The 18723-nt window shown below is 38.8% G+C and overlaps 1 protein-coding gene across 3 annotated transcripts; it reads left to right on the top strand.

The window, feature by feature from the left end:
* Positions 1-7958: 7958 nt before the first annotated feature.
* LOC124144867 (mucin-19-like) lies at positions 7959-18144 on the top strand. 3 transcript variants are annotated; one of them, XM_048396776.1, is made up of 5 exons: positions 7959-8029; positions 8718-10423; positions 12651-13036; positions 16093-16196; positions 17786-18144. In XM_048396776.1, exons 2-5 carry the CDS (start codon positions 8724-8726, stop codon positions 17978-17980), a joined length of 2385 nt encoding a protein of 794 aa, XP_048252733.1. In that variant the 5' UTR covers positions 7959-8029; positions 8718-8723; the 3' UTR covers positions 17981-18144. The 3 variants fall into 3 exon arrangements, with proteins under 3 accessions (XP_048252733.1, XP_048252734.1, XP_048252735.1); XM_048396777.1 differs by having other exon boundaries at positions 12789-13036; XM_048396778.1 differs by having other exon boundaries at positions 8718-9271.
* Positions 18145-18723: the final 579 nt, after the last annotated feature.

An 18723-nucleotide genomic window follows, 5' to 3' on the forward strand; every position in this document is an offset into this window, starting at 1 on the left:
CCCAAGACATGGTACAATATATGTCTCTAAGCTTACCTGAAACTTCTAAGGATTTATTTTGTTTTGTAGCCTTAAAGGCAGCATACCTTTATACAACATAACATGGTGCAGTATGGATAATGTGCCTTAAAGTGTAAGTGCATGTATGTAATGTCACTCACTCTAAACTCTAAAGAGACTAAATACATGTCAAAGTTAAAGCATCTTCCCGAGGCAAGAGAGTTAACTGACTTTAAAAGTCCAGTTTTCACTCTTGCTGAACTAGGCTGAAATTCCTGGGCTCGAAGCGCCACCAGTGGTTATTACGAGTTACGTCCCTTCTATGCCTCTCCTATGGACCAATCAGAATCCACCTCTAGTCTTACTTGCATTTGTTTCAAACAAAATGGCGGCACCTAGTCAAGACAATCTGATCGACAATCAAGATCCATATTGTGATAAAACGGGTCTTACATCGTGAAGTGCATCAAATCACGCTAGTACCTTGATTAAAAACATGAAAAGATTTGGAAAATATCTGTTGACAAGGAGTTGGCGGTGCACATGTTTTGCAAATCCTGCAATCGACCGAAATCTGCACAACTGTTTACGAACCTGATTTCGATTTCATTGCACGATTTTGATTGGACTATGCATAGACTCGTTAGTCCAGCCAAAATGTAACTCCATAATACCAGCCCTATTTGTCAAGGGTGGAAACTGGACTTTTATAGTCAGTTAACTCTCTTGCTTTGGGAAGATGAAGTTAAAGATTTTTTTATATGTTGTTCCTCGATGATGACTTATGGAATTTAAGTTGTTATTTCAATGCAACATTTCAGTACAGGTGTCAGTTCTTTGTCAATCCCATTTCAGTACAGGTGTAGGCTAGTTTTGGATTTCTTTTCCAAACAAATGTATGTACTTTATATATAGCAATATCAGACTTCTTTGTATCCCCTAATCAAGTTCAAATGAGGGAACTCATCATGCTCCACCTGAACATGGAGTCTTTATGTATATGAATGTCAGCTGAATCAGTCCGACAGGAACAGTTTATACAATGGCACAACATGTGTTATCTGCCTCCTTACCTGCCATATTATTTACATACCCCAATTGCGTGGATTGATGCTCATGGTGTCAATCACTGGATTTTCTGGTCCAGACTCGATTCTTTACACACCGCCGTAATATAGCTGGAATATTGCTCAGTGCGGGGTGAAACAACAAACAAACAAACAAAACATATTTTGTTTCCAAATAAAAGTCAAATAGATTGTGTTGCAATTCAGAGAATGTGAAGTCATTGTTCAAAGACTGCATTGAAAGTATTGATAGTCATGATGACTTTAAAGACATGTATGCATTTGCATAATAAAAGTATTTATTCTTATAATTTTGTGTGTCTGATTAATTATGTTAAATATTGCTCATCTTAAGAGATGTCCCAAACTGAATATATAGGACAATAATCATAAATACGTTTTGTTAATGCTTCAGGTCAGAATGCTAGTTGTATAGAGCTGACTAAAGTGAGGATCAGATGGTCACAATTGGTGTCCTGTTTGTAACCCTCCATCAGTGACAGATGTTGGCCCAAATCACAACATCAATTGGGAATACATCCAAATCCTCTTCAACCTCCATGACTTCACTCAAAGAAAACTAGCAGAAGCAGTTCCCATTGAAATAGCAATGCATGTTTTGGAGGTATCTCGTTTTTGACATTTGTCTATCCATGTCTTACGAAGAATAAAAAAAACAGGCTAATGGACGACTGCATGCTGTCGGTGACCTGGTATCGTTGCTGTAATCTGTAGATGGTTCTCACGTCGACATTAAAGCATTGGCAACCATTTCTGAAGTCTGGCCTGCATGCAGTGGTCATAAAACTGGTATCTCTGATTCTTCGTAAGCCTTGGTACAGTGTTAGTGTCAATGCAAGAATGTTGGATCCACGTATTGGGGTGCTGTTTATCAGGAAAGGCACAAGGAAACGCAAATGATATTTGATTTTGTACCATTGTCGTTTGTTGAGCTGCATTTTGGCGGTCCATTGCCATATTTGTGGCACTTTTTGGACATTAACATTATATTTGGATACAGACTAATATCAAAAACCAGATAACTCAAAATGCATTGATATTTCAGTGGCAAACTTTCGTGAATAATTTTCATGAAATTATGTTTCTTTTGCGGTGCCTTCTGTTGTTATTAGTTAATAACTACTTATGATAATTCTCTCATGTATGTAAATTGTTGTTACTGTTAATCCTTCGCCAACCATATATAATTGTGTACCCTGTTCAGTAATCAGCCTTGCTTGACAAGGGTATAAGAAAAATTATTACAGTATAATAACGTCATTATCCAAAACATTAATTGGCTATTGTTTTAGCTAAAAATAGCATTGTTTCCGAAATTTATGCATTTTTGTAAATATAACCTCTTCCACGCTCTGCTAGGGTAGCAGCATTTGTACATTCTTCAAACATCTAACATGAAATTGTTCTATTTTAGCCCATTGTCGATATCCCCCGTAGCATATTAAATGATTGACTTTACTTATGAAACATCTTAAACAAAAACTAGAGGAGGATTATTTTTCAGCCTTGACGGAAATACCTTGCTCGAAAATAGAGCTTTAAGTGCCTTATTTATTAAATATTGAACTGATTTGGACCAGGTTAATCTATCACAAAAATAGTAAACCCAGATAATCACAATACTATACTAATAATATCTGGACTCTTTCATTCTGGTATCTCCCATTAACCAAGTTTCACTTTTTTCAGTTTGCCACCATTGCAAAAAACAATTTCGCAGGTTTTTTTACAAAACTGATTTAATGTATTTATTTTCTGTCACAAGCTACAAACACTATCAGCAAATAAACACCATCCGCTTATAATAGCAAGTTCAACAAATACAGGGCAAAGACAGATATCTCTTCCTCCATATTCTTCACTGTCAGACTGTAACCGATTTATGAACAAGGAAAATAGTAACTGAGTTAAAACACAACCTTGCTTGACCTCATTAAAATCAGATCTTAGTTTTCGCTACCCCTAAACAAAGATCTGAGGACATGCCATTACGGTCATGTCAGAACGACCTTACGCGGACTTTCACCGACCAATGTTATGCTTGACAAGAAATCGACATTAGCCAATCAAAAGGCAGCTTTCTTTACGACACAAGTTTCAAACTGGCGACTACGAATCGAAAGCTATTTTGACGTATTCTCGATTGAAAAATTTAAAACGATAAAAATAGCATTCTGTAATGGCTTATAGATGGCGTAGATTGTATGGATATAATCATAAATCCCGTAACTGCCGTTCGGAATACCTTCTGTTAAATATTTCGAGGTTGCATGATTAGAAAACACATTCCGACTGTCACTTTCATGATCTTGTAAGCGACGCCCTGATTGGTTTGATGAAAGGTCGTTCTGACGTGACCCGTAATGGGATGTCCTCAGATCTTTGTTTAGCGATAGCCACAACTAAGATCTGATTTTAATGAGATTGAGAACAACCCTCAAATACATAATAAACTCTCACAAACAAATGTCTCTGGCAACACTTCTTAATCCACTAAACGAGCTACAAAACTTCAAGGCATTTTCTCTCTCTCTCTCTCTCTCTCTCTCTCTCTCTCTCTCTCTCTCTCTCTCTCTCTCTCTCTCTCTCTCTCTCTCTCTCTCTCTCTCTCTCTCTCTCTCTCTCTCTCAAAACTACAAAATCGACCAGGGAACGTATCTGCCCAGTGCTTGGGACTTATTGCTTTGATCTTTGTCGGGGCTAATTACATACCTAGCTGGCTTCCATTTGCCCATTGCTATGTCCATTCTTCAACCTATCAGTGCTTATTACCCCGGCCTCCTGTTTGCCCAGTATCCATTACCTATTACTTATCTATAATAACTTAAGTACTGGCTTGCATACTGTCAGCGCTAATTACTGTAAAGTGTTGGCTTCCGTTGTCTATTGCTTATCACCTATCAGCACCAATCATCGGATGGCTATCTTGTTAGTTTCTACGCTTTGTTGTTTTCCACATTTTTTTATCTTATTAATTGTGTTGTCCTTACCTGATGAAGGAGTAAGCATATGCTCCGAAAAGTTGTGTTTCTCATAATAATTAAGATGACATCCATAAATTCTCTTCCTTATAATTGAGAAAGTTAAAAACACATGGTTAAAATTCACTTTAGAATAAATATGAATGCTGCTGGAAAAGAACCAGATTTTTAACATATATGTGAGTCTTGAAATACCTTTTTCACTTGTCTTACAAATTCAAAACACACTTGGCTAAAGATCATAGCTTATGACACCATATACACACCATATACTTTACCGGTTGTTGGAATAAACAGTTTAAGTTACAATATATTAAGCAAAATAGCTGCATAAGGTAAAGTACAACGTGATCAAACAAGGTACACAAGCTTATATCAACCTCGTGAACGGGGAAGTGAAAAGCATTTACTCACTTACTTTGGGATTATAAATATAGTAATACTCATAACTGCTGGTTGGGTAAAGAGGGTTGCGGTTGTTGTAACACAGGAAGCGGAATTGCAAGTAGTAAATACATTGTACAAACAGTGTCACAATTAGAAGCCAACAACGTTTATGTTTCGCCCCGTCTACGCAACCTGCCAGTATCTAATTGTTTGGAATAATCCTTTCCCGCGTCTCTTTCAAATAAAAACGACTAATTTCATACGTAGGGGTCTGTGATCTAAAAAATTACAATTATTATGTTTTCATAGACACAGATGCACGTGGTGTCGGGTGGTGTGGTGTGGTCTGGTCAGTAATTGACCACCTGCTGATGACACATGCCAATATACGGTGTCAGTAAACTTGCCATTACAATGATCGAATGATGTGTGACGTCTACTATTCATCTTACAGTTGTATTATTTATACATCAAAGCATTCGTTTTCCACCAAGGATTTTATTTTACAAAATAATAGGATTTCGATCAAAAAGTTACAGTTAAAATGACAAATACCACGTTCAATCACATTTCAATCTGTAAGGTTATGCTCGACCAAACACTTCTGATAGAGACTATGTTGAGAATGTAGAGGGGAAAGGGTTTTACTTTGAGCACCGTTTCTTCTTTAAATGCGATGTACTGTGAAACTATAAAGTGGTGTATAGGTAGAACTAATACCTGTCTATAGATGTAAACACATTTGATGATACATCTGTGAGTTTAATGTTGATTTTGACAGCCCGGCTAAGTCGGACCGAACACAGACCAATCACTTCTGATAGAGACAATGTTTGGTTTAAACATATTTTTATTTCAAAAGAAATCTGGATCGGCAAACAAGCCAAACTTGCTTATGTAAATACATCTCAAGGTAATAACTTTACAACAGCTGGTTATATATCAGATTATATGTAAGATAGTGCTAAACATAAACATGCTAAATGCACAAATGAAATATAAGAAGCCAATACAAGTGGTGTCTGTGAAATAAGATATAGCAGTTTTCCATTACTACATGCATAAAATTATAAGCTACTTGAATCTTTTGCTTTTGACAATGAAATCGTGAACTGATTTAAGAATAGTCTTGTTTGTAGAACTGCTAACTAAACTACTGTCATGTAATATCGGTTTTAAATCATATCCATGTGTGTAGAAATACATAGTGTTTCTGATATTATCGTATTTTTACCCCTGACAGGTATAGAAAAAGTGAATTGCGTCTTCGAAGGGATACCCACAAGTGCAGTCTGATATGTCTGATACATGTCGTCTAAACGTATCTGCGTTTAGGTCACTGCAGCCGAGCCTAAGGCGACAGTGGACAATTTGGCATGATCTATGACCGTATTTTAAGTCAAAATTATTAATAATTGTATCAGAACGATTAATTCAGGATTTGAATTCTTTTAACGAGCAAGAATTAGTAACTTCATTTGGTAGAGTGTTCCACTGGTTAATCGTATCCGGAAGAAATGATTTAGCATAGGTCTGGGTTCTACATTTGATTGTTTGTAGGTTAGATCTATTTCTAAGGTTATAATTGCTATTATCAGAGACTCTACATCATGTCAAGCGTATTTCTTTTCAGTCTGTATAAAGCTCCTTAGGCAGTTGATCATTGGACTGATTTTTCAAATAATTTCGTTAATATGTATTTTCCATACAGACTATGTTGTTAATGTACAGGGGAAAGGGTTTCACTTTGTGCACCGTGTTTTCTTTAAATACTGACATCTGTGACACTATAAAGTGGGATATAGGTAGATATAATACCTGTCTTTAGATGTAAACACATTTGATGATACATCTGTGAGTTTAATGTTGATTTTGACAGCCCGGGCCAAGTCGGACCGAACACAGACCAATCACTTCTGATAGAGACTATGTTGTTAATGTACAGGGAAAAGGGCTTCACTTTGAGCACCGTGTTTTCTTTAAATACTGACATCTATGACACTATAAAGTGATATATAGGTAGATATAATACCTGTCTATAGATGTAAACATATTTTTGATGATACATCTGTGAGTTTAAATTTGATTTTGACAGCCCGGGCCAAGTCGGACCGAACACAGACCAATCACTTCTGAAATGGGAGTCAGGCGTTGTCAGGCAGCTTGTTCATGCACTATGATATGCAAATGCCCTTTGCAGGAGTATTTAACATCCATATTGGTTGTGAGTCCACTGAATGCAATCATCCATGAAAAGGCTAAGTATTACGGCGAAAGGTGTATGCAAATTATGCCAGAGCGTTTTGGATTCGAAAGTGTCATGTCCCATATGCCAACATATATTCTTGGGCACCCTGAGCACTTGTTACAGAAGGGGTTCCTTGGTGAGCTAAAAAAAAATATATATCAGGAGAAGGTATCGCATATCATTGTGGATGAGGCTCACTGCATTGAAACCTGGGGTGAGAGTTTCCGCACTGATTATCGACAACTGGACTTGTTACGGGCTATACTACCACAAGCAAAAGTTGTTGCTTTGACAGCAACAGCTACAAAAACGACAAAAAAACACATTGCAAAACATCTTCGGTTTTGTGCTAACTACAGCTTAGTATCCGCATCATGTGATCGCCCAAACCTGTTTTACTCAGTGAACAGTAGACCTTCCCATAACTCTGTAAATAAAACACCAGAAGAAGCATACGAAGAAGTTCTCAAGCCCATACTAATGGAATTAAAGGTAAAGAAATATCCCACCACTGCAACTGATTATGTAATGTCTTGACAGAATCAGCAGCACAGAATGTAATAATCCCACCCTCCTTGATTTCATATAAATAAAATCGTACAGGACAATCCTAGAGTGTACCCTGTGGTAACTAAAATATATAAAATATCCACAGAAGAATATTTTAGCTTGTGATCAATGAACAAAAAAATAAAACAGTGGGAACGAAGTCAGTTTGTCTGTTACCATCACGGTTTTCCCATGTCTATTTTTAGATCAAGGCAATAACATTTCGATTTGCTTCGAGGTTAAATATTAACTTGTAGCGACTTTGTCTCGAACTATTAAAAACACAAGAGAAAATTGTGACTGAACATTGTGTGAATGACATGTAGGTCTAAGTTACTCCAAGTTGACGACGCGCATAGGGAGCCGGGAACCAGCTTAACTTTTAGGCAGTCCAGCAAGCTCCTCACAGCGTAGCCCGTTCGCGGCCGAGAGTGTAACGAAGGTGTCACGCGCTGGGAAGGAGCTTGGCAGTCTAAGCTGGGCCCCGTCTCCAATATCACAATATAGCGCAAGTTGACGACGTGCATAGGGAGCCGGGAACCAGCTTACTTGACAGTCCAGCTTTTGCTCACGTGAGATCTTGTGCAACTAAGGAAGTGAATGGAAGCATGCCTTGAAAACAGATTAGATCTAGTAGGTATCAAATATGATAGCGTTATCAAGTAAGGATAAGGTTTACGGATGAACAACTTCTTGATTACAATCAGGAGCAACGTTTCGGTGTAGGATCCAACACCGTTATACCAAGGAAGTGATGTACTGAGTATGGTTGACAAGTATGTATCCCGGTTTCACCTGTTTTCGGCGATGTACGAAAAGTGCGCGGTAAAATTATACACGTTCAAATAATATCAATTCATTTTCTGTTAATGGCAACAATCATCTGTCAAAGGATATTCACTCACATTTTACTGACGACACTCTTCAAATTTAGCTGTCGCCTGCCGCCATTATTAACTGGAATGTTTCACCATGCTCACCCTATAAAGCATATTACAGTATTCGACGTAATTAGAAATAGGGGGCTCTTATTAGAATATTATTTTGGTGAAAAAGAAACAGAGTTGAAAGATAAATTTCGTGGTTTATACTGACAGCCTGAAATGTTTATATATGAGAGATATATTTTTCCAGAATTTGATTGCCCATAATTAAGGGTGCATATAACACAAGAGTGTGTATTATACATGAATAAATAAGTCTTTTGTACATTGATCAATCGGAAGGGGTTCAAATTTGGATTGTTCACAAGCCAATATATTAGCAAATATCGATGGGGCGCTTATTAGATTGGGGCGCTTATTGCGTCGAATACGGTATGTGACAGTTATTACCGTACAGGGTCGATTTCATGAGACTGCCATGTTAGCATTAATATTGCTGACTATTACTTACTGTCTTTACAAATATTAGAATTTTTTTATAAATATATATGATGCCATTGATACTCTTTATCTGTTTTAGGTCAATATGGATGCTGACAGTCAAGATGTTCAGTATGATGCTGAAGCATTTACTGATTCTCAAGGTCAAGACAGTAATCACATAATGCCAACTGACAGAGGACAAATGGTCAGTGAACATCCTCAGACTCAACCTCAAGGACCCTTTATCATTCCATCAGCAGTAAGCCAGCAACCTGGACAGAGTATGCCATACAACATGGAAAACACACCCTTTAATGCACCCCAATCTCCCAGCCTCCCATCTAAATTTGAACACTTTGATGCAGCTCTGGTGTTTGCTGAAGGCGATTGTGAACTTGCTATGGGAATTCAGAAAAAAATGAACAGTTGTAAACTAGAAAAAAACATGTTTCCTAAAGTGTGCTTGTACGATAATCCCAGTTTTCCTGCTTCAAAAATGTTCAAAGGTGAGAAAGTGGTGAAAAGGTGCACTTTGATATTTGTTGTTCTGACTGAGAACACACATGATGACATGGATGTTCAAGCTCTGAGAGAGGAGGCATTTGGACTTACGAGACTAGCACCCAAGGATGAATTAGACTTGGAAAAGAGGTACTGCGTTAGACCTTTGCATACAAAATCAGAAAAAGACAGAAAGGGAGTCTACAAGACACCCTGTGGACTGCGGTCAATTGAATCTATTGACTGGTATAATTATGACAAACCATTTTTTCAAAGTAAGATGAAAACGCTTTTTGAATTCTTTATCCCATATAGACTAAAGCGAGAAAAACAGGACAATGGTGAGAATCCTTTTCAGACAGCACAGCTTCATGGTACACAAGATATTAACATGGATTCAATGCAAGGACATCTTAACATGCAGAGTGGACAGGCAATGTATCAAGCACGCATGAATGAAGCTCCAGGTACAGTTCAGGGCAATCCATCTAGTGGACCACCAGCAGGACGGGTGTCAGAAAATCACAGACAAGGCCCAGGACATGGAAACATCTCCGCTCAGGAAATACCCCCCAGCGACCAGAGATGGACTCAACCGAGTGGCAACACACCCAGCCACCAAGATAATTTGCCAAACACTGCCCAATCCCAGGGGTCATTGGACCAACGACATGGAAACAGCCCTGCCCTTAATGAATCCAGTAGACAGAGATTTGAGAATCAGACTACGTCTCACAATCCCATAAATCATCCTGGTGAATTGTCCAGCAGTACACATCAGGAATCATCACAGGCTAATGGACACGATTTGTCCATAGACTTGAATCAAATGACTGTGTCTGGTGACAATGAATCAGTAAGTTGTGGAGTTCAGGAATGTCATGAATCAGGTAGTACTGGCTCTGAAGCAGCTGCCCAGACATCCAGAAGCCCTCCTGGTGCTCTGACTGGACTACCAGGCCCTGACACTGGTGATGATCATATCAGTGAAGGATATGATGATGACCTGCTTGGCGATGGCAGATCATCAGGTTCACACACTATTCCAACACAAGACCATTCTGCATTCAAAAAACCTCCCTCTGTCATGAAAAATAGTAAACCATTTTCTGATAAGTCATCTGAGCAGTCTGCTGCAGGCTCATCTTCCAATTCACCAGAACAGAAAATTAGAAATAACTCCTCTCAGCAAGGGCGTCCATTGAACTCAGCTGAAGATGCCCATTCTTCAGAGGCATTTCAATCTCTGCCTGAAGAAGACCTTGTGCAAGATTCAAAAAGTGAATCATTCAGCACTCAGGGGTAATCATCTAGGCATGCATTTGTTTGTTTGTTTGTTTGTTTGTTTGTTTGTTTAACACCGCACTCAGCAATATTCCAGCTATATGACGGCAGTCTGTAAATAATCGAGTCTGGACCAGACAATCCAATGACTGACATCACGAGTATCGTTCCACGCAATTGGGATACGATGACATGCATCAACCAAGTCAGCGAGTCTGACCACCCGATCCTGTTAGTCGCCTCTTACAACAAGCATAGTTGCCTTTTACGGCAAGCATGGGTTGCTGAAGACCTATTCCACTCCCAGATCTTCATGGGTCCCAGGCATGCAAAGCCCGAATGCTTGTTGTAATATCCAATTCAATCGTCCTGTCATAAGAGGCGACTCACGGAATCAGGTGGTCTGGCTCAGTGTTTTCGTTGATGCATATCATCGTATCCCAATTGTGTAGATCAATGGTCATGATGTCAATCACTCGATTATTTACTGTCTGCAGTCATATAGCTGGAATATTGTTGAGTGAGGCATTAAACAACAAACAAACAAATCAAATGGAGATTGGTGGATTGTTGTATTTATGAACTGATGCATTTGGTTTTCACCTGTTTTATACGAGTTGCAGTGCTATAGGTGAAATATTGTTGCCTTCCATATAAGACAGACATTCACTCACTTGCACACTCATTCAATAAGGACGGTGAAAACGTCAGACCGTTATGCATTACCAATATCAGAGAAATTGACTCACAGAACATAATTTATTCGAAGCTACATCCAAGGTTTTGCAATTTATGAAAAGAAATTATATGAACGGGAAATTAATCATTTTAACTGACAACTTTTCAGGATAAAGGATTGGTTATTTATTTGTTGGATACTGAAGATTTTGCAGTGGGGACAGGTCACATTGGACTATTACCATAAAATATTGATAAGATCTGTCTTACTTTGGTGATAATACTGAGTGAGTTAGGTTTAACGCCGCTTTGAACAGTATTCCAGTCACATCACAGCGTGTCAGCTTACTGTGGGAGGAAAGCCTGACGTTATGCAGGTCTCAGACCTTTACCATTTTGATGAAACCCATGAGCATGGGTATGGTGCTGACAAACCAAGAAACATAATCCGGGGTGAACTTGGAGGAACCCACAATCATACCCGTGGTGATAATAAGATACTTTGTCTATTCATCATCACAAAGAGGGTCAAGATACAGTACAAGCATCTGGAGAAGGTCACTAAAAAGAATAACATTGAAGTCAACACATGAATTTGGATTGTTCCATCACTTAACAAGAAATCACAAAATGCACAGGGGGCACGGTGGCCCAGTCGTCCAAGGCACCGCAATTGGTTGTGCAGAGTTGCATCCCTTGGGCTTGACAGAAACCTATGATTGTGGGTTCGAATCCCGGTTCGCCCCGATTATGTTTCTAGGTTTGTCAGCACCATACCCGTGTATACGAAGTGGTAAACGTCTGATACCTGCATCACTTCGGGCTTTCCTCCCACATTAAGCTGACACGCCGTGATATGACTGGAATACTGTTAAAAGCGGCGTTAAACCCAACTCACTCACTCACACAAAATGCGCACCTCCTTTCACAAAAGCTGTATACATGCTTGAGAATGAAACAACATATTGATCCATATAAGTTCACATGACAATTGACAAGCCAATAATATTGTAGCAGAGCTCCACATAACTTTTTGAGCTATTGAGTTTTCACTCGAAGGTTTCTATTTTATTTGGGTTATTACATTTTTCATTGGGTAACCAATATTTTTTCACTCATCTATTCATCACTCTATAGGGTTTTTCCCAAAACGAGTAAGCATTTTGAGATTTAAAAAAAATGAAATAATGTTTTAGATGTATATAAACAGTTCTAACTATAGGCTTGACACGGAAAGTAAATAAGCTTGTATATGTGTTTTGGAAATTAGTTCCTTTGTACGCATGCTGAAAAAACTTCATCGAGTATTTACACATGCTGTTTTCAAACAATTGCATTTTCCATTTAATGCATGCATGTTTCTGTAAGCAAGGTAATTGAAAGTAATTGGGTTTTGAATAGTTTTGGGAGGTATTTTACGCAAATACGCAGCTTATCTGTAGCTCTGTTGTAATAGATTATTCATTTACAAAGTCAATGTAGTTGACAAATTGTTTCTAAAAAGTCATGGAAAATGAGTACATCTTTTATTTGGATTTAACATGTGTTTATTTCTTTGCTTCTTAAGAGGCCAAGGTGAAAGGATTACAGACAATAAAGACGAGGATCCTTATGACAGCCTGACAAGTGCAGCCCCAAACCGAGAAGACCCACCTCCCCCTGATTCCTTACATAGTCCGACAAGTTCCCTCTCTGCCACCTCTAGGAAAACCCCTTTGCCTGATGTATCCTGGATCCCCAGTCAGACAGAACCAGGGGGAGGTAACCCACCGTGCAGTGGGCAGGAAGCACACACCGCTGGTGACTCGCAGTCTGGGTCAGTGAGCCTTGGTGATGCCAGTGGGTTGACGCGGGATGGGCCACGTTCCTCTTGTCCACCCAAGGGCTTGCCAAGCGACCCAGTTCCAGACCAGACCGGACTTGATCCTGGTGCAGATGGGGATAGTGGACTAGGTATGATCAACCTTTTGTAATATACAAAGGCAATTATGATGTTTGAAGTAATAATATGAACATGATAAAGATAAGCAAACTTGCAAACAGTTTGAGAATAAGTCAATTTTTACAAATTTCAATGTGTAGTTGGTTTACAAATTGTTGGACCAAAATTTCAATGCAGATGGTTAGACCATGATTTATTGTGTGTGTGGCTTACTGATTTCATTGTGGATCTATGGGTTTTGACTTGAGCTAAAGATTTACAAATACCAATGCAGTTATGATTAAGTAATACATTTCCCAACTTGAATAAGTTATCAATGATCAATTACCCCTTCAGTGATAAGTACTATGACTTTCTGAAAATTTACAAAGCTACATATCCAACTTTTGCAGAGGCGTGTCAGTGACCATTGGATTTAATGTCAGCTCAAAGAATATTGTCTGATTGGCAAAATCACTATCATTTTTAAAATGCACACTATCCATTTCTTACTTTTCCTCGATCCTGGTGTGGAAACGTTTTCAGCTTCAAAAAACAGCTCACCCAAACACATCTCAGCCGTAACCATGTTGTTTGTATGATAAAGGTGTGTCAGGTTTTGAGAAGTTAGAGAATAGGTCAGCGCCTTTTGTTGGTTTACAACTGTTGGGCCAAAAATTCAATGTAGATGGTTGGGCCATGATTCTTTTTAGAATTTGGGATCTTTGTTAAACATGGATTTTGACTTGAGCTATAGATTGTTTTACAAATCACAATTCAGTTTATATTTTTTGCTTGTTTGTATTTTCAATTATTATTTTTATATTCCATTTCAAAGTACATGTTAACAAAGATATATACCGTATTCGACGTAATAAGCGCCCAGGGCGCTCTCAACATTAGAAATAGGGGGCTCTTGTTAGAATATTATTTTGAGTTGAAAGATCGTAAATTTCGTGGTTTATGCTGACAGCCTGAAATGTTTATATACGACAGATATATTTTTCCAGAATTTAATTGCCCATAATTAACAGTGCATATAACATACGAGTGCGTATTATACTCAAATAAATAAGTCTTGTGTACATAAATCAATTGGAAGGGGTGCTAATTGAGATTGTTCACTAGCCAATATATCAACAAATATCACTAATTTGCTTACATGACTTAAATTCAGTGATCAGTTTGGAATGACATTTTTCCAAACTTTAGGAATATCGGTTAACAGCATTTGAGTGTCCAAAAAATGTGTCTATAACTCTATAACAGGCAGCCTGGGTTGTATACTCCCCAGGGAGCTGAGAATGATTCTTGAGTGCACAGTGATCGAGCGACAGGATCTATTATGTATGTTATCATTTTTTAGCGGCGGGGAACATTGTCACAATGTGGAAAATATTTGTTTAAATATTGTTTGATGGTTATTCTAAGACCACCATTAGTGTAAGCTCAAATAATATTTCATGTATAAATGTTTTTGGTGGGTTAGAAAGTGCAGAGAAAATATGCACTGGAGAGTAGAGTGGCATAGAGACAGTCAAACTTTTTATGACTGTGTTAAATTTCTTTTACACCAATTTTCTCGTATACTGTTTATCATGTTTATATCATATAATTGTTTCCATTTATTGATCATCCAGGTCTTCTACCTACTACATTGTGTATTTCAAAGTCTCCTTTGTGCCAGTCCAGCTTTAAATGATTGCCTAATGTTATATTACTTCCCAACATTGCACCTCTCCTTTAGTCTTATCCACGTTTATTTTAAGGCGAGACATTTTATACAAATTGTTTAGCGTTGGCCATCTCCCCAAAGGCAAGGTAGTTAACTGAGTATAAAAGTCAAGTTTCCACCCTTGAACTAGGCTGGAACTTTGTGGCTCGATTGTTGCACCACCAGTTGCTATTACGAGTTTTGTCCCTTCTATGTCCATCCTATGGTTCAATCAGATGCAACATCTCATATCACTTGCATTTGCTTCACACAAAACAGTGGTGCCCAGTCAAGCAGATCTGACGATAATCAAGATCTTCTTTCGCAAAGTGCATCAAATCACTTGAGCACTTTGATTAAAACATTAAAAGATTTGGAAAATATCTGTCGAAGCCCAGTTGACAGTACACATGCTCTGCAAATCCTGCAATCGACCGAAATCTGTACGGCAGTCGTCATGTTTATGAATTGGATGTCGATATTTTTTTCGATGATTTTGATTAGATTATCCACAGACTTGTTAGTCCAGCCACAATATAAATCCATATAACTCCAACCTAGTTCCGCAATGATGGAAATGGACTTTTATAGTCAGTCAATAAGGTGTAGAGCAGGTTGAAGCAATATGTAGAGCGTGTGTAGAACGTGTTGAAGCAATGTGTAGAGCGTGTTGAAGCAATGTGTAGAGCATGTTGAAGCAATATGTAGAGCATGTGTAGAGCGTGTTGAAGCAATATGTAGAGCGTGTTGAAGCAATGTGTAGAGCATGTTGAAGCAATGTGTAGAGTTGGTTGGTTGGTTTGTTGTTTCCGCTTAACTCAGCAGTATTCCAGCTATATGACAGCGGTCTGTAAATAATCAAGTCTGGACCATTAATTTCATGAGCATCGATCCACGCAACTGGGATAGATGACATGTATCAACCAAGTCAGCGAGCCTGACCACCCGATCCCGTTAGTCGCCTTTTACGACAAGCATAGTCCCCTTTTACAGCAAGAATGGGTTGCTGAAGAACTATTTTACCCCGGAATCTTCATGGGTCGGCAGCATATAGGCTATTTTCAGATCCATATAGAAAAAGCTGAGTATTGTCAGCATATTGTCCTAAATTTTGTACATACACTGGTTCCTTTCAAATGGATCCCTGGACATACACACAACATTCATTAGCATATCCGTGCATGCACATTGCTGTATCAGTGCAATAATCTTGGACACGATCTTAAACCCCATTTCACCTCACCTCAGTGGAAAATGATCATTGATGCATTGTTTAGCAAGGATTTCAGAGTACAGTACCTGCCAATCATGACTGATACATTTCTGAAATGAAAAACAATTTATGGTTATTCATGATCCTCTTGTATGCTTCAGGTTTGAGTGACAACTCCAGTCATTCCATGCCAGATCTTGGTTCTGCAAGTGATTTTCTGGAGATGGTACTGTCAGAATTATCAGATGGAAACAGTTCTCATACAGTAAGTAGATTCATAGACATTGATGTTCAAGACTTTACCTGTGAGTAGTGTCATGGTGTAGTATCACAGATAGGTAGAAATCTATTATTAGGTTTACTAATGCTTTAACAATAAAGCATCGTTAATACTTCACAGGTTTGCATACACTTTGTTTCTCCATCACCTGTGAATACATACGTCCAGTGTATTTTTAACCAAGAAATCAAATGATGGCCTGGTTCCGGAAAGGAGGAATTTACATTGCATAGAGGGCAACATTACTTGTGCAACATGGGCTCAAGCATGCTCTACACACAGGTTCAGCATGTTCTAAACATGTTATACATGTCATTTCAGCATGTTATACATGTCATTTCAGCATGTTCTACATGTTGATACAACATGCTCTACACATTGCTTCAACATGCTCTACACATTGCTTCAGCATGCTCTACACATGCTCTACACATTGCTTCAACATGCGCTACACACAGGTTCAGCATGTTCTAAACATGTTATACATGTCATTTCAGCATGTTCTACATGTCATTTCAGCATGTTAAACATGTTGATACAACATGCTCTACACATTGCTTCAACATGCTCTACACATTGCTTCAACATGCTCTACACATTGCTTCAACATACGCTACACATTGCTTCAACATGCTCTACACATTGCTTCAACATACGCTACACATTGCTTCAACATGCTCTACACATTGCTTCAACATACGCTACACATTGCTTCAACATGCTCTACACATTGCTTCAACATACGCTACACATTGCTTCAACATGCTCTACACATTGCTTCAACATACGCTACACATTGCTTCAACATGCTCTACACATTGCTTCAACATGCTCTACACATTGCTTCAACATGCTCTACACATTGCTTCAACATGCTCTACACATTGCTTCAACATACGCTACACATTGCTTCAACATGCTCTACACATTCTCTACATATTGCTTCAACATGCTCTACACATTGCTTCAACACGCTCTACACATGCTCTACATATTGCTTCAACACGCTCTACACATTGCTTCAACACGCTCTACACATACTCTACTCATGCTTTACACATTGCTCTACATATTGCTTCAACATGCTCTACACATTGCTTCAACACGCTCTACACATTGCTTCAACACGCTCTACACATTGCTTCAACGTGCTGTACACATACTCTACACATTGCTTCAACACGCTCTACACATACTCTACACATTGCTTCAACACGCTCTACACATACTCTACACATTGCTTCAACACGCTCTACACATACTCTACACATTGCTTCAACACGCTCTACACATACTCTACACATTGCTTCAACACGCTTTACACACACTCTACACACACTCTACACGCGCTCTACACACACTCTACACACGCTCTTCTTGGGCTCTACATGTTTTATTGTCATGCTAGTAAGATACTCAGTCGGGGATAACAAAATATAGAAATAAAAACAACTCTTTGAATATCTAACAATTTACTTTCTGGTGTCAATATGTTGTCAACCAGATACGGAAAGGTAGTTTTAAGAACATTATCCAAGGAAGTTCTACATTCAGGTATGTTTTATTCATTTCAGGGAATAGGGGAGACAACTCTACCTACAGCTTGTTGCAAGCAAAACCCTGATCCCTTACAGTGGACACCATCCATCTTCAAAAACCCAGACATGAGAAGGAAACAGGTTTACCTGGATGCCGCAAAGACATTGTTACAACAATGTGATTTTCTGAGTGAATCCAAATGCATATCTGATGATTCAGAAATAGATTAGACACATATTCACATATAAACAGAATATTATGCTGCTGCTGCTGCTGATGATGATGATTAAATGGGTACTGACTAGGGCTGGAATGAGTTCAACTTTACTACCTGGTTACCCACCCCTCTATTACCCTACCCTACTCTGTACCCGCTGTAGGTCTCAAGAGATAGGTACAAAATGTCCGATTGGGAAATGTTTGACTGTACTCCTGTCAAAATGTATTTAGATACAGGTAACAAATGATCTGGTTATGCGTACACTGAAGTTGACTGAAGTTTTATCTTTATTCAAACATATAAAGTCAGAAGGAATGTGTGCATAGTCAGAAAAAAATGTGAACATTTGTCACTTATAGTGTAACCATAGAGTTCTAGATAATGTTTGCCATTAAACAATATAAACACATGACTAATCACGGGTCTGGGTAGTCCTGTGGGTGCCCGGGTCCTACTCAGTACCCACCCGACCCGGGTACCCGAGTACCCGAGTTACCCATCCGAGCCCTAGTACTGACTCCTCCTTAATTTAACAGGGGCGGTCGGGTAGCCTAGTGGTTAAAGCGTTCGCTCGTCACGCCGAAGACCCGGGTTCGATTCCCGACATGGGTACAAAGTGTGAAGCTCATTTCTGGTGTCCCCCGCCGTGATATTGCTGGAATATTGCTAAAAGCGGCGTAAAACCATACTCACTCACTCACTCACTTAATTTAACAATTGGCTTTACTGTTCTGTCGTATCATAGTGCTTTGT

This window comes from Haliotis rufescens, unplaced genomic scaffold, assembly GCF_023055435.1.
Source record: "Haliotis rufescens isolate VD_foot unplaced genomic scaffold, xgHalRufe1.0.p SCAF_16, whole genome shotgun sequence".
NCBI lineage: Eukaryota > Metazoa > Mollusca > Gastropoda > Lepetellida > Haliotidae > Haliotis > Haliotis rufescens.

Bases quoted from the DNA above. Each gene is read 5' to 3' on its own strand.
- LOC124144867 (XM_048396776.1), top strand. From the start codon at position 8,724: ATGGATGCTGACAGTCAAGATGTTCAGTATGATGCTGAAGCATTTACT. The intron at 10,424-12,650 runs GTAATCATCTAG...TTGCTTCTTAAG, and splicing joins GAATCATTCAGCACTCAGGG to AGGCCAAGGTGAAAGGATTA. The intron at 13,037-16,092 runs GTATGATCAACC...TGTATGCTTCAG, and splicing joins AGATGGGGATAGTGGACTAG to GTTTGAGTGACAACTCCAGT.